This window comes from Emydura macquarii, unplaced genomic scaffold (genome assembly GCF_026122565.2).
Source record: "Emydura macquarii macquarii isolate MOO-44397 ecotype Brisbane River unplaced genomic scaffold, CSIRO-AGI_Emac_v2 contig_1002, whole genome shotgun sequence".
Classification (NCBI taxonomy): Eukaryota; Metazoa; Chordata; order Testudines; family Chelidae; genus Emydura; species Emydura macquarii.
The window spans coordinates 1,870,202-1,890,947 of record NW_027131139.1 but is presented as its reverse complement, the minus strand read 5'-3'; the positions used below and the strand labels follow the sequence as shown (position 1 = coordinate 1,890,947).

At 67.5% G+C, this 20,746-nt stretch overlaps 1 protein-coding gene across 4 annotated transcripts in view; it reads right to left on the bottom strand.

Annotated features, from left to right (window-relative positions):
- Positions 1–242: 242 nt before the first annotated feature.
- The window catches only part of CAMSAP3 (calmodulin regulated spectrin associated protein family member 3), a 33,420-nt gene continuing 12,916 nt past the window's right edge, over positions 243–20,746 (bottom strand). Inside the window, exons 2-19 of one of the 4 annotated variants that reach the window (XM_067544629.1) lie at positions 20,304–20,569; positions 15,996–16,130; positions 15,629–15,739; positions 14,903–14,935; positions 13,602–13,649; positions 11,652–11,790; positions 11,382–11,521; positions 10,580–10,673; positions 10,063–10,114; positions 8,488–8,549; positions 7,916–7,991; positions 5,607–7,425; positions 4,064–4,191; positions 3,388–3,620; positions 3,160–3,259; positions 2,760–2,878; positions 1,660–1,778; positions 243–1,477 (exon numbers count right to left, since the gene is read on the bottom strand). In XM_067544629.1, coding sequence (XP_067400730.1) covers positions 1,175–1,477; positions 1,660–1,778; positions 2,760–2,878; positions 3,160–3,259; positions 3,388–3,620; positions 4,064–4,191; positions 5,607–7,425; positions 7,916–7,991; positions 8,488–8,549; positions 10,063–10,114; positions 10,580–10,673; positions 11,382–11,521; positions 11,652–11,790; positions 13,602–13,649; positions 14,903–14,935; positions 15,629–15,739; positions 15,996–16,130; positions 20,304–20,569 — 3,977 coding nt within the window. In that variant the 3' untranslated portion in view covers positions 243–1,174. The remainder of the gene's footprint in view (positions 1,478–1,659; positions 1,779–2,759; positions 2,879–3,159; positions 3,260–3,387; positions 3,621–4,063; positions 4,192–5,606; positions 7,426–7,915; positions 7,992–8,487; positions 8,550–10,062; positions 10,115–10,579; positions 10,674–11,381; positions 11,522–11,651; positions 11,791–13,601; positions 13,650–14,902; positions 14,936–15,628; positions 15,740–15,995; positions 16,131–20,303; positions 20,570–20,746) is intronic. The other 3 variants (XM_067544631.1, XM_067544630.1, XM_067544632.1) reach the window with 3 other exon arrangements.

The window sequence follows — 20,746 nt, the reverse complement described above, 5'->3', positions numbered from 1 at the left end:
ATTTTTCCATCAAAAAGGGGAAAAAAATTTCCCTTGGGGTTGAACTGGAACCTGCACCTGCCCTTCCCGTCTCCCCCCCCCTCCCCCCCTTCTCTCCCCCCCCCCCCCTTACAACCTAGAGTGAGAGCCCTTGGCTCCCTGCCCCCTTGCTCTCACCCACCCCCACCAGAGGCTGGTCCCCATGTGCTAGGGGGCGCTCCAGGCTGCTGCTCTTCGGAGGAGGAACCAGGCACAGGCAGAAGCTCCTTTAAGTTACTTTATTAAGTGACAGCTGAGGCCCTGCTGGCTCGTTACAGCAGCTCCCAGTGACCCACCCAAGCCAGCAGGCCCTGCCTCCTTCACCCAGCCTGGGGCAGCCCTTGGGGCCCACAGTGCCACTGCTGGGGGGTGGGGGAAGGAGGATGAGCTGGCCAGCCCCACTTCTCCCTCCCGCTGTGGCAGCCAGCCTGGGACCAGGCCCCCCTCAGCTGGACACAGCCCCCCGAAGGGGGAGAGCCGGAGGGCCAGCACTGCTGCGTGTGCCCAGCACCCGCCTCCAGGGACACATGCACAGGCAGGGCAGCCAGGGCACAGGGAGTCCCTGCTCCCCGGGGCAGCTGCAGCTGGGCTCGGCCAGCGCCGGCCCCTCGCCCGAGGCCGTAGCCCTGCGGGGGCGGCCGAGACAGGCCTGTGGCCAGCAGCCCTGGCTGCAAGGGGGAAAGTCAACACTTAAGTGATCGGGCAGAAGTTCAGAAGATACAAAAGAGACAAGACATGAAGGAAGAGACAGACAGCCCCCCCCAGACACCCCCCCACACACCAGCCAGGCCCCCCCTGGCCTGTTTATCAAATGCAATTCACTTTTATATACAAATCATTGCAAAATCATGTAAATAGCTTCATCTCTGTATAGGTACGTGTAATATACACAGGCCCCGGGCCCCCGCCCTGCTCCACCCCCTGCGAGGGGTGGGGAGAGACATGCACCTGCAGGGCCACTGGGGCACAGTCTGACATTCAGCTGGTGGGGCAGGGGCAGCTCCCCCCTTGCCCCTGTGCCCTTCGCTCAGTCCTGGGTTTGGCAGGTCCCAGGCTGGGCCGGGAATGGGGCACACGGGCCCCGCTGTAAAGGACCAGCTCAGAGCCCGAGGGGCAGCTCTGGGCAGAGACTCTCAGGGCTCCCCGGCAGGAGCAGTTATTTGGGGGTGCCTGGCTTCTTGGGGGTGCCCGGCTTCTTGGTCTGCCAGAGGTGGCCCTGGATGGTGATGGCATCGACGCTCATGGACATGGTCTTGGTGGGGATCTGGGTGAAGCGCTTGCGGTCCGAGTTGTACTTGTAGATGCCCTCGATCATGGCCCGGCTGATGGTGCGGGGGCCGTAGCCCGTCAGGCGCAGCAGCTCCTCCGTCTCCCCCGCCGGCGTGTACAGCGCCCGGAACTGGCAGCTGGAGTCTCGGAACAGGATCAGGAAGTGATGGGCCTTGCTCTTCTCCATCTCCTAGGGGGTAGGGGCGATGGGTTAGAGACGGGGGGCTCAGCCCCACTGGGGTTCCCCTCAGCCCCCCTCTCAAGCCAAAAAAGGTTCCCATTCACCTCCCTCTACAGGCTGGGGAATAAGCAGCAGCCCCCCCAGGGCACAGAGGGCCCCAGGGTGGGACATCCAGGCCGGCCCCTGCTCACCTCCAGGATCTTGTTCTTGTGGGGCTCGTTGACGCGGCCGGCCAGGCAGCAGTGGGACAGCGCGTTGTGGATGATGTGCTTGTTGGACTTGGCGCTCGGCTCTTTGTACAGCTTTGGGCCTGCCGGGGGGAGATGGGGGTTACAGCATGATCCCGGGAGTGGGGAACTGCCCCAGCAGGCCTTGCCCCCCAGGGGCAGTGGGGGCAGGAGAGCTCCCCCTGGGCCCTGGCACCTCTAGTCAATGGCCGTGGGGATGGAGGTGACAGACATGGGGGGGAGTATCTTCCATTGTGTGCTCAGGGCTGGGGTGGGCAGCAGGGGTGGGAGGCGGGTGAGGAGGGGGTCTCCGCTGTTGTGACAAACGGGGAACTTTCTGTTTTATAAATGCTATCTGCCTCAGTTTCCCTTATATTTTGCGGGGGGGGACTGTTCGCTCCTGAGGCAGGCTCAAAGACACAGGCCTGCATGGCCCAGCCAAGGTCAGCTGTTAAAGAGGGGGCGGCCTCAGCCAATCCTTCACCAACAACAAGATGCTGCCCCCCCCAGCAGGATTTCCCCCAGCCCGGAACCAGCTGGGAGGAAAGGGGGAGGGGTAAGTGTTGGCTGCAGGAAGCAGTCGGGGGCCCCCAGCTGGGATCTGACCGAGGTCAGACAGACAGACAGGCTGTCACAGCTGGGGGCAGGCACAGTGAAGGACAGGCTCACAGCCGGGGCCCCACACAGCCGGGAGGGAGGCAGGTTGCAGGGGCGGTGAAGGCAGGGCAGGGAGGGAGGGGGTCTTGCCCCTTTACTGGGGGATGGAGGCAGGGCAGGAGGAGCCGTGGGGCAGCAGCCAGGGATCTTACCTGTGTGCTGGGGCACAGAGGAAGGGTGGGGGGTGGGGAGTGTCCCGCCCCTGTACTCAGGGCAGCGAGGGGCAGCAGGGGAGGTGGCGGGAGGGCGGGGGTCTCACCCTGGGGCAGCGGGGGCAGCGGGGGCGTCTCACCCTGTACTCAGGGCAGCGAGGGGCAGCAGGGGAGGTGGCGGGAGGGTGGGGGTCTCACCCTGTACTCAGGGCGGTGAGGGGCAGCGGGGGCGTGGGGGGAGGGCGGGGGTCTCACCCGTGTACTCGGGCACGGAGGCGGGCGAGGAGGCAGTGGACGCGTTCTCCCAGTCCCGGTCCCGGCTCTGGCTGGCCAGGTGGCGGCTGGGGGACATCAGGCCTGAGGGGGAGGCGGCTCTGTGGAGGGGGGGGGTAAGTTAGTTACAGGGCAGGAGCTCCAAGGCAGGGACCAGCCAGACCCCACTCCCCCTCCCCCCCACAACCTTCCAGCCCCCCAGGGTTGGAACCAGCCCCTCAGCCCGGGGCTCTCCCGGCCCCTGGGAGCTGCCCGCCCCCCCCCCCCCCACTCCCTAGGAGGAGCCAGGATGAATGCCTCCCCCAGCATCCAAAGGGCAGAGCAGCGGGGGAGGGGGGGTATTACCTGCCCACACAGCCAGCCCTCCCTCCCCCACACTCACCTGGAGTGTCTCTTGACAGTCAGCGAGTTGCCGGGGGGCTCGTTGGCCACAGTGGAGAGGGACAGGGTGGACTGGGAGTACACTTTGCTGAGCCTGGAGCCTGGGGGGCAGAGCTGGGTCAGACGGTGCCCCCCAAATCTCCCCCCGGCACATCCCCCCCCGGGGTCAGTCCCACCCAGCTCCTGGCCGCTGCAGGGCCCCGTGCAGCCCTCCCTGCCCCAGCCGTACCGAGGAGCCCCTTGAGCGGGCTGCGGGCCAGGGCCGAGTCGTCGCAGAAGACGGTCTTGGGCCGCCCCTTCTTCACGGCGCGCACCGTGGTCGGCTTCTGGCGCAGCACCTTGTCCAGGTCCTCCATGAGCTTCAGCTGCTGGCGCCGCTGGTACTCCTGGCGCGTGAAGTCGCCACGCCGCGGGCTGGCCTCCTCCTCCGGCCGCGGGCACGGGAACGCCTCGGCCTGCAGCCTGGCACGGGCAGTGCGGCCGTCAGGGGCCGGCCTCTGCCCCCCAGCCAGCCCCACACCCCCCCAGTGCCGCCCCCACCCCCCAGCCAGCCCCACCCCTACCCCTGCCCCAGTGCCGCCCCCACCCCCGCCAGCCCCGCCCCTGCCCCAGTGCCGCCCCCAGCCCCGCCCCTGCCCCAGTGCTACCCATGCCCCCGCCAGCCCCACACCAGCCCCTGCCCCAGTGCTACCCATGCCCCCGCCCGGGCTCTGCCCCACCCAACAGCCCCACCCCAGGGCACCCCACACCATCCCCACCTGGACTCTGCCCTACTCCCATTACAGGAACTAGCCAACCAGCAACTCCACTCAGCCTCCATCCCAATCCTGCCCTGCCCCCTCCCCCATGGCCCAGTCACAGCCCCTCCCCCGGGCACCATCCTGGCACCTGCCCCCAACCCCCACCTGGCTGCCTCCTCCTTCTCAGCCTCCAGCCACTGCTTCCTCTGCCGCGCCTCCTCGCTGCGCCGCTGCTGGCGCTCCAGCAGGATGGCCCGCTTCTGGGCGATCTCGGCCGCCGGCTTCTCCTCGTCCTGGGCAGGGACACAGCCAGTGAGAGCCGGATGGGCGGGCGGGGGGTCCCACACAGCAGCTCCCAGGTACCCCGGGCAGGGGCGGGATGTGAGTGGAGAGCAGGCGTCATGCACTGAAGGTGGCGCTGCCACAGCTCCAGCAAGGGCAGGGAGGATGGGGCGGGTGCCCATGGTGGGGGCAGGTCCCCACGAAGCCAGAACAAAGCCGCAGTGCATCCTGGGAGCCCACCGCTCCCATCCCAGCACCTCCACCCACCCGCAAGCTCCAGGAAGCCACGCAGCTGAGGGCAGGGCCCAGCTACCCCAATTGCCAAGCTGGGCCACGGCCCACTGCGTCAGAGGGAGAGGCAGGAAGTCCCCCTCCCCAGGGGGGCAGCCGTGCCTGAGGAGGGACCCCTGTAACAGCGTGGTGCTACCCAGAACATCATCTAATCCTCATGGAGTCTGCTAAGCTCCTGACCTCGGCATTATCCTGAGGCAGTGAGTTCCCCAGGTGAACAAGTCATTTCCTAGTCAGTCCTATGGTTGTGGGCACCACCCGAGTTGTGGATCATGGGCGCAAGCTGGCAGCATGACCCCCAGCCACTCTCAGCCCCTGCAGCATCCCGGGTGCAGCCCCAGTACATAGGAAGTAAGCAGAAGACACTGAGGCAGAAGACACTGAGGCACCCAACTCCCATGGACCCTAGACCCCCTCCATAGTCTTGTATTCTCAGCGGGGCGGCATCCCACTGAGCTAACACCCCATGGCACTGCCCCACATGGCCCGCTGGGCCAGGGCCAGCCCCAGCACCCGGACACTCGCTACAGCCCCGCCCAGCTCAGTCCCGCTGCAGCCTGCCAGGTCAATGCCACAGCACCGTGCTCCCCTGGTACCGACGTGCAGGGCTGCATCCCAGCCGGAGCCAGCTGCAGGGCTGCCCAGTCTGGGGCACAGAGCCGGGGAGGAGCCTGCTCAGAGGGGTGAGTCCTGGCAACTGCAGGGGCTTTGGTGGGGGGCAGCAGCCCCCGATTGCCCTCCACAAAGGAGCTGTCTGGCACCCAAGGGAGGGAACCCCACAGGAGCCTGAGCCAGCCAGGGGCAGTGCTTACTAGAGGGGAAAGGCCCGTGTGCTCCCCCGGGGCCAGATCAGAGCTAGCACCCCCTCGAGGGGAAAGGCCCCATGTCCCATTCCCAGCCCCCGTTAGCCAGCTAGTGCTCCCCTGCCCCCAGGGGCCAGATCAGAGCTGGCACCCCCTAGAGGGGAAAGGCCCCATGTGCCATTCGCCACCCCACAGAGAGGAACACGCCCAACCCAGGCCAGGTGCCCAGCCGTGGCTTGCAGCTGAGAGCGGCCGAGTGGCTCTGGCCAGCAGCACAGGGCCCCGTGGGGCTGGGGGGCGCGTGGCTCTGTCCCAGGCGGCCCAGCTCTCACCTTGAAGAAGAAGCCGAGGCCGCCCCGCGGCTCAGTGTCCAGCACCTCGGCCAGCGACTCCTCCAGCGAGTCATCCCCGTCGGCCTGGAGGCTGGAGAGCGGGATCTCGATGAGGCTGCTCCGGCGCTCGCCCGGCGAGGACACGTCACTGGTGCCGTCCCCGGACACCCGGCCGCTGCCCGCCCCGCCCTGCGGCACCACGGAGGCCACGGGGCGCAGGTTGCCCTGGGTCTCCAGCTCAGGGGACTCCGGCAGCTGCTCCACTCCGGGCACCTCCTCGGAGAAGTGAAGGGAGGAGCGGGTCTGCACGGGCACCTGGCTGGGCGAGAACTTGCGCAGGTGCGGCAAGGTGTCCACGTTGTGGGGGGGCGTCAGCACCCGCGTCAGGGGCGGCAGCTTCAGCTCCACGGGCCGGGTGTGCTTGGGGCTCTTGGGAGGCGTGGGGGCAGCCTTCTTGGGGGCCGGCTGGGGCGAGCGGGGCGCAGCGGGGACGGGGGGTTTGCGGGAGGGCGAGGAGGAGGAGGAGGAGAGCTCCACGGAGCGGGGCGGCACGAACTCCCGGCTGGGCCGGGGGGCCGGGCCCTTGGGGGCCGGGATGACCCAGGCCTGGCTGGGTTTCTTCTCCTGGAGCAGGTGCTGCTGCTGCTCGCTCAGGCGCTGCATGTCCAGCTGCAGGGAGCCGAGCGCCGTGTTCAGCTTGGCCACGGCCCGGTTGTAATCGCCCAGGTTCTCGTCCAGCGGGGCCCCCCTGATCTCCGGCGAAAACGTCACCTGCTTCTCCAGGCGGCCCTGGGCCGGCCCCTCCTCCTCCGCCCGCCCCGGCAGGCCGCCCCCATCCTCCTCCGCCTCCAGCCGGGCCAGCCGCTCCTCCAGCGTGGCCTCCCCGGCATCCTCCCCCTCCTCGCCCTCCCTGCGTTTCAGCTGCAGAAAGGCGCTCTTGCCCAGGCGCTGGCGGTGCTTGGCGAAGATGGCCTCGATGCGCTTCTTCTGCGCCTCGATGGCGCGCCGCTTCTCCTCCAGCCGGGCGCCCAGCTGGCTCATCTCGGAGCTCAGGGCGGGGCTGTGGCCAGGGCTGTCGTTGGGGGGCCCAGCCCCCGCCTCCGCGCCCTTGCCGTCGGGGGCCGCCAGCTTCTTCTTGCGCTCGGCGAAGCTGGTCATGCGCACGCCGGTGCCCGAGGAGCCGGCGCTGTCGGGCTGGGAGCTCAGCGAACTCAAGCAGGACGACGAGTCGTCCTTGGCCCCGGGCGGGCGGGAGGGGTCCTCGGCGTCCGAGTCCAGGCTGCTGTCCCCGGGCGGGGTGGGCGCGGGGCCCTCGGCGCGCCCGTTGGGGGGCCCACTGTGGAAGCGGTAGACGGCCGGCGGCGGGGAGGGCTCCGGCAGCCGGGGGGGCTTGGGCGGCTCTGGCGAATGCAGGTAGAAGCCGTCGGCCGCCCCCTCGGGGTGCAGGCGCTCGCTGCTGTGGATGATCTGCAGGGCCTCCTCGATGGTGGGCAGGTCGGGGTAGCCGTCGGCCAGCCCGTTCTCCACCGGGGGCCCCTCGCGCTCCGCAGCCCCCTTGGCCGACAGCGCCACCTTGTGCACCGTCCGGTGCGGGGCCACCGGCCCGTTGGGGGCCTCCTCCTTGGCCAGCCGCTGGGCCGCGTCCTCGGGGGGCAGGCCGGGGGAGCGGGCCAGGCGGGCGGGCGCGGGGTAGGGGGCCGGCGCCAGGCTGTCCGAGCTGACGGAGCGCAACATGCCCACCGGGTTCCCCATCACGATGTCCACGTCGCTGTCCAGCCCGAAGGGGATGCTGAACGACACAGCCTGCGAGAGCGGGTGGCTGCAGGGAGAGGAGGGGTGAGGGGCTGGCCGGGGACAGGCCCCGCCCCCAGAAAATGGATGGGCCCCGCCCCCTACCATGCCTACCCAAGCAGAGCACAGACGGCGGGGACAGCAGGGGCCATGGCCTGGCTGTGGAGGGACAAGCCCCCCTCCCCCCCCCAGCCCACATGTGCCAGTCCTGGCCCTTGCTCAGTTGGGGGGCATAGGCCTAGGCGGGGGGAGGCCCTGCCTCCCGTATGCCCGCCTCCCCCACTGCACAGACGGGGGGGAGGGGACGACGGACACACACACGACTGTGGGGAGAAAGTTAGGGCCCAGAACCCAAAGCCCCACACCTAGGGGGGCACAGACCCCTGCCCCCAGATCCCAAGGAACCATGGCGTCCTGCTCTCCCAGCAGCTCCTGGCCCAGCTCCCACACCTGCGATGCCTCCCTCCACCTGCTCTCCCCCCCCCCTCGACTCAGCCCCCCCCCCATCCCTGCCTCACCTCAGCTGCTTCTTGCTCCAGGTTTTGCTGAATCCACCCTCCACATGGGACATGGAGGTCGAGTGGTGCATGGCGCCTGGGGCACAAAGAGAGAGAGTCACCCAGGCAGCCTGGAGCCCCCAACTGCCCTGGGACCCTGCACCAATCCCCCTGCTCCAACAGTCGAGCCCCCCAACCCTTGGGACCCCCACCCTTCCAGCCCCCCTGCCCCAAACCCCCAGGGTCCCCACAGAATGGCTCAGATCCACCCCATCACCCCCCCCCCCACGATGGCATAAGATCCATCCACTTCAGCCCACACCCCAGAGCCATCCACCCCTCCCCCAGGAACCCCCAAGAATGGCTCAGATCCACCCCTGTGCCCTCCCCCCACCCCATGGGGGAGCCAGAGCTGCCCCCTCCAGGATGGTTTGGAACAGGGGCCAGGTCTATAGGGACCTGGGATGGGGGGCTGGAGCCCCCGGCGTTGAGCCCTGTCAGACAGCAGGCATCCGTCGGGGAGCGAGCCCCCCAGCTTAGGTCAGACCGTGCCTGACCCCCGCCCACCCCCCGCCGAGGGCAGGGCACCTCACCTGGCGCGCCTCGGGGCGGGGACTGCAGGAGCGGGTGCAGGAAGCTGAACACCGGGGAGCCGCTGCCGGAGACAGAGCGTGAGGCTGGATCGTGTTCGCTCGCACGTGCCCCCAATTCCCCCCCCCCCCTCCCGCCTGAGCGCACGGGGCCAGCTCAGCACCCCTGGCTCCCGAGGAGATGGCAGAGCAACGACCCACGTGGACCCTGTGCCGCGGCTCCTGGCATGGGCATGGGCAGAGCCCTCCCAATTCCTGGCCGTGAAATCTGGCTATCGTGGGGGGGGGGTGCGGCAGCAGCGCAGAAGTGAGGGTGGCAAAGACGCGCCCCTCTCACAATAGCCTGGTGACCCCCACACCACCTCCTTTCGGGTCAGGCCCCCCCCCCCCCCTTTGAACAGGGACATTTCAGATTTAAATGTCTCACTGAAACTGACATTTTACAAATCCCCTGACTGTGAAATTGACCAGACTGGAGGGGAACCTGGTAGGGTGTATCCCACCGCTGGGGCTGTCACACGCGGGCGGGCACCAGGGCAGCTCTGCCTGGCAGGGGCAGCGACTAAGGCACAAGCCAGCTGGGCTCAAGATTCGATTCTATAAGTGAATTTCCTGCCAGGGCAGAACAGGAATGAAATTAACCAAACCAGGCTCCAGCCGGCTGGCCCCAGAGCTGCCATTCATGGCACTAAGCACCTGGCCCTGCGCCAGGACTCCTGGGTCCTAGCCCCAGCTCCTGGCATGGAGTGGGGGCTAGTGGTTAGAGCAGGGGGTGGTGAGCCAGGACTCCTGGGGTCTGCCAGGGACTCCCACAGCTGTTTTGCAGAACCCCAGGTTGAGGAAAAACAACAAAAAAAGCCACCTCCTTTTTAAAAAATCCAATCTTTGGGGTGGGGCGGGGGGTTGGTTTTTCTTTTGGGGAAGGAGCAGCCCAGCCCAGTCCAGTCTCACCCCCTCGGAATGCTTCTCTTCCTGGGTGGAGGAGGAAATCGACTCCCATTGATCCCCAGTACACTTGCTGCTCTGGGAGGGGAGGGGGGACCGATGACTGTAAGGGTCCCGCTGGCGGCTCAGAGCGGATCCTGCCCAGGCGTTGCTATTTAAACTGGCAGCTGAGCCCCGGCGTCCGTACCAGCCGAGCCCAGACAGCCCCTGCAGAGAGCCCGGGCAGGGCCTGGAAAACGGCATCCCAGGGAGTCCAGCCCCTGCCACCCAGCACAGCCCAGGGGGAACCTTCTCCACCCCAGGGAGTGGGGAGAGGTCGGGCTCCAGGACCCCTGTGCTCCTCAGTGCCCCAGCTGAGGGCCCACAAGTGACCATGGACAGGGAGGCTGGTCTGAGACCCACCAACGTCATGCTAGGAGTCACCAAGGGTTCGGGGCGCGGGAGCAACGCAGTGCTACTATGGCCAGCCAGGAGTAGCCTGGGGAAAGCCCCCGCCCCACTCCCTGCAACACAGCCCCCTAGCGCCGCAGTGGGGCAGTGGGGCCAGCACACAGCAGACCTGGCCCTTCGCCCACCAGGGCGCCATGGCAGGACCTGCCCGCCACGCCAGGCTACATGGACCCGGGGACTCACCTGTTGCTGTTCCCACTGCTGGGCGTCAGGGAGTCGCTCAGCGCAGGCAGATCTGGAAGGCAGGCAGGCAGGGAGCGTGAGTCTCTGCCCCCCACCCGCATCCGAATGGGCCTTTCAAAGGGCTTCGCCAACACAGGGGCCTTTGTTCTGGACTCCCAGCATGCGCCACTTCCACTCCCTCGCGGCCCCCCCGCCCCGACCTTGGCCAGGGAGCAGCAGCCGCAGCCGGGGCATGGGAGTCCCACTTGGCTGGGGGATGGGATGAAACACCCCCTCCCCCCCCCCCCGGCCCGGGGGGCGGTCAGTCAGCATGCCATCGAACACTGGACCCCAGACAGGGAACGGTCTGCCCCGCCCAGACCGGGCACCCACCTGTGACCACGGGGGTCCAGTGCCAGCCAGAGGGAAGGGTTCGAGGCTGCCTTGCTCCCGGGTGCTTGCAGGGGAAGGAGACACCCCCGCCCCAGCCCAGTCCTGAGCCTGGCCCAGCAGGGACTGACGGGCCCCACCCCAGTACCTTTGAGCCCCCCCAGCTCCTTGGGGCGCACGAAGTCCGGCTTGAGCACCTCGAAGCACAGGAAGAGCTCGGCCAGGAAGGCACCGATGTTGATCTGCAGGGGAGGTGGGAGCGGCTCACGCGCACCGACAGGGGTAAAGCAATGAGGACCCCCCCCCTCCTCCCCGAGGCCCCGCCCGAGCGAGAGGAGGGGCTCCCTAGCCCCACCGGGGCGTGCACAGACCCCTGGGGGAGCAGGGGGCGCATCCAGGGCAAGGCACCCATGAGCACAGCAGAGACGCCAGCACAGGCAGCCCCCCCAGCTGGGGGCACTGGGCCCGGGCACCACCCAGACGGGGCCGGTCATGCCAGGCTGCAGAGCCCCAATTAGAGCAGCCGGAGGCACCAGCCAGGCCTCATTAGGGCCAGGCCGGGCTGTTCTGCCAGGCTGGCTAACCCGTGCCCTTCTGCTTGAGTGGAGAGCAGGGGCCGGGCTGGGGGGGCTACAGAGCCCCCACCCCCAGAGCAGAGAGCTTTACGGTTACCTTTAACCCGACCCCAAAGGGGGCACTGGGACAGGAGGGGCATCCTGCCAGGGGACCCCCGGCCAGCCAGCAGGCTGCACGGATCCCAGCTGGGCCTGCGGGCAAGCACCCCCAGCGCCCCCCTGGCACGACTCCCGCCCCACACCCCACACCACCTGGGGCGTGACGACCTCCTCCCCACGCACCACCGCCCAGGCATGTCGCCCTTCCCCCCAGGGCACCGCCCACATCCCGGGGGCCCCTTGCTCAGCCCCCCCCTCCCGCACACACACACCCACCTTCAGCACGGGGGGCACGTAGAGCAGGTCCTCCAGCGCCAAGGGGCAGCAGCCGCCCAGGTTCTCGGCGCAGAACTCCTGGATGAGCTGCAGGTTGTAGAGGTTGTCGGCCACCGACATGGTCTCCTTCAGGCACACGTCTGCAGGGAGGGGGGGGCGTCAGTGCTGCCCTGGGGAATCCCCCCCCCACAGGGACTCCACCCCAGCCAGGCTCCCCTCCCCACCCCAGGGACCGCCCCACCCACGCCAGCACAGCCCCCAGGCGCTCACCCTCCAGGCGCAGCACGGCCGGGCAGTAGTAGTGGATGGTGGCAGCGATGGCCCCGCCGCTGGCCAGGTCCTTCATGCCCGTGACGGGCGGGAAACAGGGCGTCTGCTTGGGCAGCACCTTGTCCTTCCGGTACCGGATCTGCCCGGAGCACAGACAGGGGGAGGCGTCAACAGCTGGGGGATGGGCCCCACGGGGCAGGGGCATTGCAAAGCCAGGGGCCGGGCAGACCCTGCCCCCTCCCATCACCTCCACTTGCCCCCCGATCATGCTGGCTACAGACCTCCTGTTCTCCCCGCCTCCCACATGGGGGTCTCTGGCTCAGCAGACCCCTAGCGCCCCCATTCACACCCAGCCTTGGGTTCCCCCTTCCAGGGGTCTCCTCCCCCCACGCCTCCAGTACCCCACTGAGAAAGGTCCGCTCACTCCCACACGGATCCCCCCTCCCACATGGGGCTTCAGGGAACCCCGGTGCAGGCTCCATGCTGGGAGGGGCTGGGCTCCCTCAGGGTAGGGGGCTGTGGCTGGGGTCCCCCGGGGCAGAGCAGCCAGGATGAGCTGTGACCTGGGGACGCTGCCCCCCCACAACAGGGCAGAGCCCCCTGCCCACCACAGGAGGGCAGAGATTGGGGGCAACTCAGTGCAACAGCCCTGCCCCCGCCCCTCAGTCTAGTGCGGCCCTACAGCCCCACAGGCCTGGCACGGAGGGAGGAAGCAGGAAAGACAAGTCAGGGATGCCCGATCTGCCCCCCCCCAGAGGCCCTTGGTGGGTGAACAGGACCTGCCCCCGCCCACCCCAAGGTCACAGCAACACTCGAGCGCAGGAGACGAGACAACAGCCGGTTGCCCCGCGCCAGGGCCGGGCACACAGAGCCGAGCAAGGCAGAAGCGTGCAGCTACAGCGGGGGAGGAGCACATCCCACAGAGACAGACGGCCAGCGGGCCAGACAGACAGACAGCCTTGGGGAGGTGTGGGAACAGGGGCAAAAATACGTGTGGGGGGCCTGGTTATTCCTGCTGCAATGAGCCCTTGGAGAGCCCCTCCCCCCCAGAACAATGCATGGGGAATCCCCGACCCCTCCAACACACCACGGCCAGGATGCTGCAGGGACCCAACCGAGGGGGTCCACGAGACCTATGCGGGGGGGTCCTGAACCAGGAGACACTGTCCCGCCACCAGCTGCTCCATTACAGCCCAGCGAGCCAGACTCCCCCACCTCCCTGACACAGGCTGGGGGTGCAGATCCATCCTGTGCTGCGCCTGGGAGCCCCGTTGTGGGTCAGGGGAGCCCCCAAGACCCCCGAGCCAGGGCAAGAGCTGGGTGGAAAGCAGCATCCATGGGGCCTACAGTTCCCAAGTGGGGGTGGCGATGGACACCCCAGCAGGAGTATGGGGCAGCTCCTCCAGGGCAGTCCTTCACCCGGGCCACCCCACATCTAACCCCATAGGGGGCCCAGTGCTGCGCACCGGGAATCAAACCCGGGACCTTCGGAACCAGGAGGGGCCCCGCTAGCGAGGTGCAAGCCCTTGGCCGCTGGGTGGGCTGCAGCCACTAGATGGCACCATTATGCCAGGCCTGTATGAAGGCCCCTATCGCTCTGTGAGGGGCAAAGTTGACTTAACGCGGATGGTGACGTGTGACTTTTGTACCCTGCAGTCAGGGCAGGGGAGTGGCAGTGCAGCACAGACCTATGACAGTCAGAGGGGCAAACCAACATCTGGGGGGGAACTGCCCCTCTTGCCCCAGAGCAATTTATGCCCCTGTCACTCATACCTCTGCACTCCCAGTCCCTCCAGTGCCTGCTGCTGTGGGGAGCAGGGCCGGGGCATTGCAGGAGGAATAACCAGCCCCACGGGAGGGGATGGAGCAGCAACGGAACTAAGCTCAGTGGGTCCGGCGGGCACGCAGCGGCAGGCGCAGCAGGGGCGCGGGCACTGAGTGATACGTTACCACAGGAGGTTTACTCCCCGACTCCTTCAAACAAAAAGCGATGGCATGCTGGATGCAACAGCAAAGGAAAGAGAAAGCCTCATCAATGCGGGGGCCCAGCGGCTGCCGGAGAGAGCGCCGCGGGGAAGGAGCTGCTGCCTGGCCAGGCCTGTGGGGGGCCCACCCTACAGCCCTAGCTGCGGGGGCGCTGCCTTGGGAGCCTCCCCCAGGGTGGCTCTCTGCCAACATGCACCGGGGGCCCCTGCACAGACATCCCCCAATAGGCTAACTGGACTGCAGGGCACCCCTCAAAGCCAGGTCTCAGCTAGCCCTGTGGGGTGGGTGCCCCCCTGCTCACAGCCTGGACCCCAGAGCACTGGGGACCCTCGCCCCCAGGGGGATCAGAGCAAGCAAAGAGGGAGGGAGGGAATACGTCATGTGACCAACATGCTGCCTTTGATTGGCTGTCTGACTGCCCCACTCCTGGGTCTCTTAGCTCATTACTGAACCCAGCTCCCCCCAGCGCAGCCATAGGGTCTGTTCTGGGGGTCACTGGCTGGACAGTCCCAAGTACCCTTAGCTGACCCACCCCCATGGCACTCCCCGTGGACCCTGGCCCTGGTAAAGCCCCCCGCCGCCCGCTCAGCAGGGCGGATGCCCCAGACCTGTGTGTAAGAAGCTAAGAGACAAGAAGGGGGTGCACGGGGGGGGGGGGGGGTGGTTGTGAGCAAAGGATGCCAGGATGCAACCGCCACCATCCGCTGGCCTCTAGCGATGGGCACCAGCCGCCACCCGCTGGCAGAGATCTCTCGCGGTGGGGGCCGACAGGGCATCTTCTGGGTCACCCCTGAGACCCATCCCCCGACTCACCACCCCCGAGAGCCGCACGCCAGACACCCAGGATGCTGCCCCCACACCCCCAAGGGACAGGATGGCATCCAGGGGACCTAGCCCCCCCCCCCCCCCCGAGCCAGAGTCAAGCTCAGAGGTGGGGGAGGAATGGCCCCCCACAGCAGGCACCCTTCCCACAATGCTCTGGGCCACTGTCCCCCTTCCAGAGAAGCAACTTCCCACAGTGCTGGGGCCTGCCACCTCCCCCCCCCCCCACACACAGGGGCCACCCTTCCCACAGTGCTCTGGGGCCTCTCCTCAGCCCCCCTTCCCCCAATGCTCTGGGGCCCCAGCATCCTTTGCTCGAGGGGAGGGGGGGGGGGGCTCCTGGCATGCAGACCCACAGGCACCTGCCCAGCAGTGCTGGCCGGACACGGCCCCGGCCGTCAGTCGGCGCGGGGAGAGGGAGAGTAAATAAACCACCCACTTACAGGAACCAGTTTCCAGTACCACCTGGTGGGACACTGACGCGGAGGAAGGAGAAAGGCCACAGGAAGGAGGAGAGAGACGCAGAAGAAAAGAGTCACACAGCGAACCTCCCCGGCCCCCCCGGGCAGCCACGCAGCCGGGCCGGGGTCACGCCAGCCGCCCCAGGGCGGCACCGTAGCAGGGGAGGGCAGACTGCATGCCCAGTGGGGGAGACGGGGGCTCCCATCCCCTGAATGCCGGAGGGGGGCATGGAGATGCCCCCCCACCTCAGCTCAACCCCAGGCATGGAGCCACCCCTCGTTTACCCAGGCAGCGTTGCCTAGCAGGAGAAGCGGGGGGGAGGGGGGAAGCACGTGGGGGAACAGCTAGACTAGGACCCATCACCTCCAGGAGGTCAGAGCCCACTGGATCCCCCCAACACACACACCCCACAAAGGGGACATTCAGCAGCAGACTCGAGGAGGGGGAGGGGACCCCGCTGTCCAAACCGGGCAGGTGGGTGCACATCTCCCCTGGGACGCTCGTCCATGGCCCCAGGGACCAGCCACAGCCCCTCCCTGAAGGAGTTCATGCACCAGGCTCCGGGAACACCCCAAGCCCCCACCCTCACTTGTCCCGGTGCAGCGGCCCTGCCCACTCACCCTGCATCAAGTTAGAGGGGCCAAGGCAACCCCCCTCCCTTCACTGCCCCCGTAGAAAGAGCCCGGCACAACGCTGGACAGACCCACCTTGGGACCACTTGCCAGGGGCTGGGCCTGGCCCTGGCTCTGGCCGTCTGTGCCGGGCGCTGGCCGCTGCAAACTCTCATGCTCCGTGGTCTCCTGCAGCCTGCGGTTCACCTGGGAGGGGTAGGGACAGGTCAGTCTGTGCCAGGGGCAGGGAGAGCCCCCCCCAGCCTAGAGAAACCCCCCCCCCCCCATGCTGCTGGAAGAGATCAGCTCGCCAAGGACCAAAGAGGCCGGAGTCTTTAGGTAGCAGGGGGCCACTCCCAGTGCCAGCTGGGGCACCCACTCAGAGCAGTGCCCTGGGAACAAGCGTCCCAACACTAGGGGGCAGCAAGGGCCATGGACCCCCCCCCCCCCCCCAACATCCTACCGTGTCCACCCAGCTGAGGAGCTTCAGCTCCCAGGAGCCAGCGCCCGGCTCGGTGCCAGGGGGAGCGCTGAGCGAGCGGGTGCTTTCCACAGCAAAGGCCGTCATCAGGGAGTCGATCACGGCCAGGTGCGCGCCCTGCGGGGAGACGGGCCCATCAGACGCTGTCCCGGAGACCCCATCACCAGCCCCCCCTCCCCCGCAAAGACCCCACCCCTGCCCCCCATGGCTCTTGTGGGGAGAAGGGACTGTCAGATGCATCCTCCCCAGCCCTAAACCCCAACCCCATGGCCCAGCTCAGAGACCAGCCCTCACTGCCCAACCCAGAGATCCCCCCCACCCCCGACACACACACACACACACACACACACACACACACACACGGACAAACCATCTGAAACTGTCCGAACCCAGAGACCCCATCACCAACCCTGCACCCTAGAGACCCCTCACCCCACGGGCAATGCGCACACACGCACGCACGCACAGCGCCTTGGCATGGCCTGGAGACCCCACAGGCCCTGTGCGGAAAAGGGTCTGTCAGACACTGCCCTTGACAGCCTCCCCGCCTCAACTCCATTGCCCGGCCTAGCCCAGAGACCCCACCCCTGCCAACACCCCACCCCCCCCAGAGACCCCACGCACTGACCCCTGCCATCCCCAGCCCCCACTCCAGCCAAGACACCCTCACCCCATGACCCCGCACAGCCTGTCCCTCCCATGGGCACAAGACCCCCTGCTTTACACCTGCCTGGGTCACCTTTGTGGGGCGAGAAGAGGGTTTGGGGTGAGTGAATGAGAGGCAGCCCCCCCTCGGCTGCAGAAGCAGCCCTTGGCCCAAACGCTGGCACATGGCAGGCTCAGCTTGGCCAGTGAATCCAGTCAGCACAGACCCCCGGGGGGTCCAGCAGGCCCCGCACCAGGCCCATCACTAGCCACAGGGCCTGCACTCCCCACGGCTAGGGCAGCCCCCAAAGTTCACCCCACAGGCACTGCCCACAGGCAGAGGGGCAAGCCATGCACCCCAGCCTGGGGGAGGGGAGCATACAGCAGAAGTGCTCTAAGAGCCAGAGGGAGGGAGCCCCATATTCCCCCCCACTGGGCAGGGACCAGGGCTGGGGGCCTGGAGAGATACCCACAGACACAGGCCTCACGCCGCGCCAAGGGCCAGGCAGGCTCAAGGCAGGAGAGCGAGAGGTTTAAAGGCCCACGGCCAGCTGGGTCCGTGCAGATACTAGAATCCTGGGGCATCGCTGCCCGGCCCAGCCCAGCCATGGGCATCGCTGCCAGGGCAGGCCCTGCCGGAGACCCATGCCCACGTCAGCACCAAGCCCACCGACCGTAGGATGTGGTGGCCTGGAGTGCTAACAAGCGCAGGTACCTCAGGGAGGGCAATGGCAGCTCTGAGGGAGCAGGGCCTAGTGGTTACAGCAGGAGACCGGCACCAGGACTCCTAGGTTCTATTCCCAGCTCTGAGGGGAGGGGAGTGGGGTCCAGTGGTTAGAGCAGGGGAGTCAAGACTGGGTTCTGCCCCTGACTGGCTGTGCCCCCTCAGGCAAACCCCCTTCAGTCTCTATGCCTCAGTTTCCCCCGCATCAACATGGGACAAGTGACTTCTCCCTCTCAGGAGGGAAAGGGACACTGCCAGCTCCTGGCTCGGTGAGACTCCCACCGGGTCCCCTCAGCTGCCCCATACCCCAGCAGGGACTGACCAAGATGTGCCCCCCCCATACACCCCCCTCACTAGAGCACAGGGAGCCTGGGGCCATGATCTCAGGAGCGGATGGTGAAAGCAGAGCCCGTGCACGCAGCGGGGGGGTGGGGGGGCGGGGGGGGCAGGACTGCGGAGCCCAGGCTGCGCTGCCCCAGGCCGGGCCTGCCTCTCCCCAGCACGGCGGGGCTGTGGGATTAGCCGGCTTGAGCGGTTCAAATGAACCTGTGAGAGCGAGTGGGGGGCAGGTTCTGCCCGGGCTGAGCTGCCAGGGCCCCTGGGGTCATGCCAGCGCCCCGGACCTCAGCCAGAGGAGCCCATGCCTCCAGGAGCAGGGTCCGAGCCCCCTCCCCCGGCAGGACACGGGTAATAGGATCCTCCCACAAGCCAATTATCCCTGGACCGATCCCTGGCATCTCCTGGTGGTTAATATTTAACCGGATTAGCGTGGCTCCAACACTGGTACTGGAGCTCCCCGCCCCCGGCTCCCCACCCTGCCCGGCCCCCCGCCCGCCAGGGATGCAGCTGCCCGTTGCCTAATAGAGCAGCTCGCCAATCATTAACGTGAGCCCATCCCCCATGCCAGGCACAGGCACCACTCAGGGTGCTGCAGAGGCCCCATTCCCAGCTGGAGCCCTGCTCCAACAGCTGGGCAGGCAGCAGGGTCCCCTCCCGCCCCCCGGAGAACAGCTGGGTCAGACAGAGCCTGCCAGGTGACCGGGGGGGGGGGGGGGGAGTCCCATTAGCCAGGCTTGGGATTATTAAGCAGGGCAGCTAATATCCCTTGACCTGGATCTCAGCCTTCCCTGGCCTAGACAGATTTGGGGGGGGAGGGGGGGTGTCTGAGCAAGATGGAGGAGGGAAGATGCATGCTTGCCCCTCCCCCAGCCCAAGAGCAGGGTGGGGGCAGGGATTTGTGACATCACGAGACAGCAAGTTGGAGAGGCTGACTGGAGGAAACACCAGCTGGGCAATAGAGATGGGCCCCAGTCAGCCTGTGGAACTGCCTGCCACTGGATCCAGAGAGGGTCAGAGAAGGACTGGGATATTCCCTGTGAGCAGTGGGGCAGCAGCAGCTCCATTAGCTGGGCAAGATGCTCACAAAAGTCAGAAACCCCCACCCACACTTCAGGCAAGGCAGAGACACCCCTCCCGCCCCCACAGCTGAGTCCCCCACAGGGAGAGAGAGGCTCTGTACATCTGGCACGGAACGCTCTGCTACTGGCCACAGCAGCCACCGGCGACCAGGCCCGATGCACGTTGCTGGGGCAGAGATGGAGTCTGGGCTGGAAGGACCGTCTCTGATCAGCTCCCACAGCCGGGGCCACGCTCAGTGCCCGCTCTAGGCTGGGCCACGCAGCGGGGGAGGGGATGCCAGACCAACGTGGTCGCCCTGGGCAGACTGGCCCCCCAGCCCCATGGGAGTCAGGGACGGGGATTGCAGGGCCCCCCCACAGGGGCTTCAGCTGGCTCCATGGGGCATCAGGCCTGGAGGCAGCTACCAGGAGCCCAGGGCACCACCCGCCCCCTCCCCGGGCAGCCCTGCTGGGGGGGCATACATGAGGTCCCACCACATGGCGGTGATTCCCCCTGCCCCTTCCCAGCGCTGTGTGTGACCCAGAGAACTGGGCTGTGCCCTCGCCACGCCCTGCCCGGATGCCACCCCCGTGCTCTGATCCAACACACCCCCCCGCAGCCGGAGCCCCACGGCCGGAGCACCCGGGCAGCGTTTCCAGCCACCAGAGCCCAGCTCAGCACCCCACATTCCCATCAGGCACCTGCTAGCAGAGCGGCGCCAACAGCTGGGCCCCCCCAGTCACCCCACGCGGGCTGGGTTCGAGTCTCCAGGAAGCAGACCTCTCCCCCATGCCACCCAATCACCCCTGGATTTAAACAGGCTGGCGAGACCCTCCCTCCGCAGCCTCTGGGACATAAGCAGCCCACACGGCTCCCGGCAGAGCTGACCTGACTTTCCGGAGCCAGGAGCCCTGCGCTCACAGCCCCATCCCCACACCCCCAGGTTCACACTCGCACAGGGCCCCTGCCCCCCCGACAGCATGAACCCCACACGGGGCACCAGCCCCTCTCTGCCTTTGACACCCGGACGCCCAGCCTGAAGAGGGGAGGGGGCCCCTCTCTGGGTTTGAAGGTCCCCCTCCAGCACGCATGGGGGGGCAGGGGCCCAGCTCAGCACCCAGCAGCCGTGGGGCAGGTGCCAGCCAGGATCCCAGCCCCAGCGCACGTCCCAGCAGCAGCCGCCAGGATGGTGGGGGGAGAGGGGAGAGGATCCACCCAATCCAGGGGGCCTATTCCCTCCCCCACTGCCAGGCTCATGCCCTGCCCCATAAGATGCCCACTCCAGGGAGCACCACAGCGCCCCGCCCCCCTTCCCAGCATCTGTCTCTTCCTGCCCACCCAGATGCCACCACAGGCCACCTCTCCATGAACTGCAGAGCAAGACCCTGGACAGGACACCCCGGGGGGAGGGGCAGTCTGGAAGCTGCCCCGCCCAGCTGTTTGGAGGACCCTCCCCAGCCCCCTATAACTGGCACCCCCAAAGCAGTAGCCAGAAGGTCCCCCTGACCTGGCCGGGTCCTTACCATCTTGATGGGTTTCTGGCGCAGGTCGGCCTCCTTGACGGGCTTGTCCTGGTAGGTGGGGGCCAGGCCGTGGCGCCCCAGCAGCGCCAGCAGGGCGGCGTTGTCCTTGGGGCCGGGCGCAGCCGCATCGTCGGGGGGCAGCACCTGGCAGCAGGCCCGGCAGTAAATGTCCGAGGAGAGCAGCAGGCGCGTCACAGGCGGCTTGATGTGCTCCTGCTCGTACTGGTCCGTGTAGAAGGGGTCGCGCAGCTCGTCCGGCACCTTCTCTGCACGGGGAAGAGGGTGAGGAGCTGCTGGGGAGCCCTCACTCACCCCGTTCCCCTAGAACCCGCCCGATCTCCCGTGGCCCCCCATTCACCCAGAACACCCATGTCCCCCCATAGCCCCACATGGTCCATCTCACTGACAGCCCCCCACATCCCCATGGCCTCCCATTGGCCTGG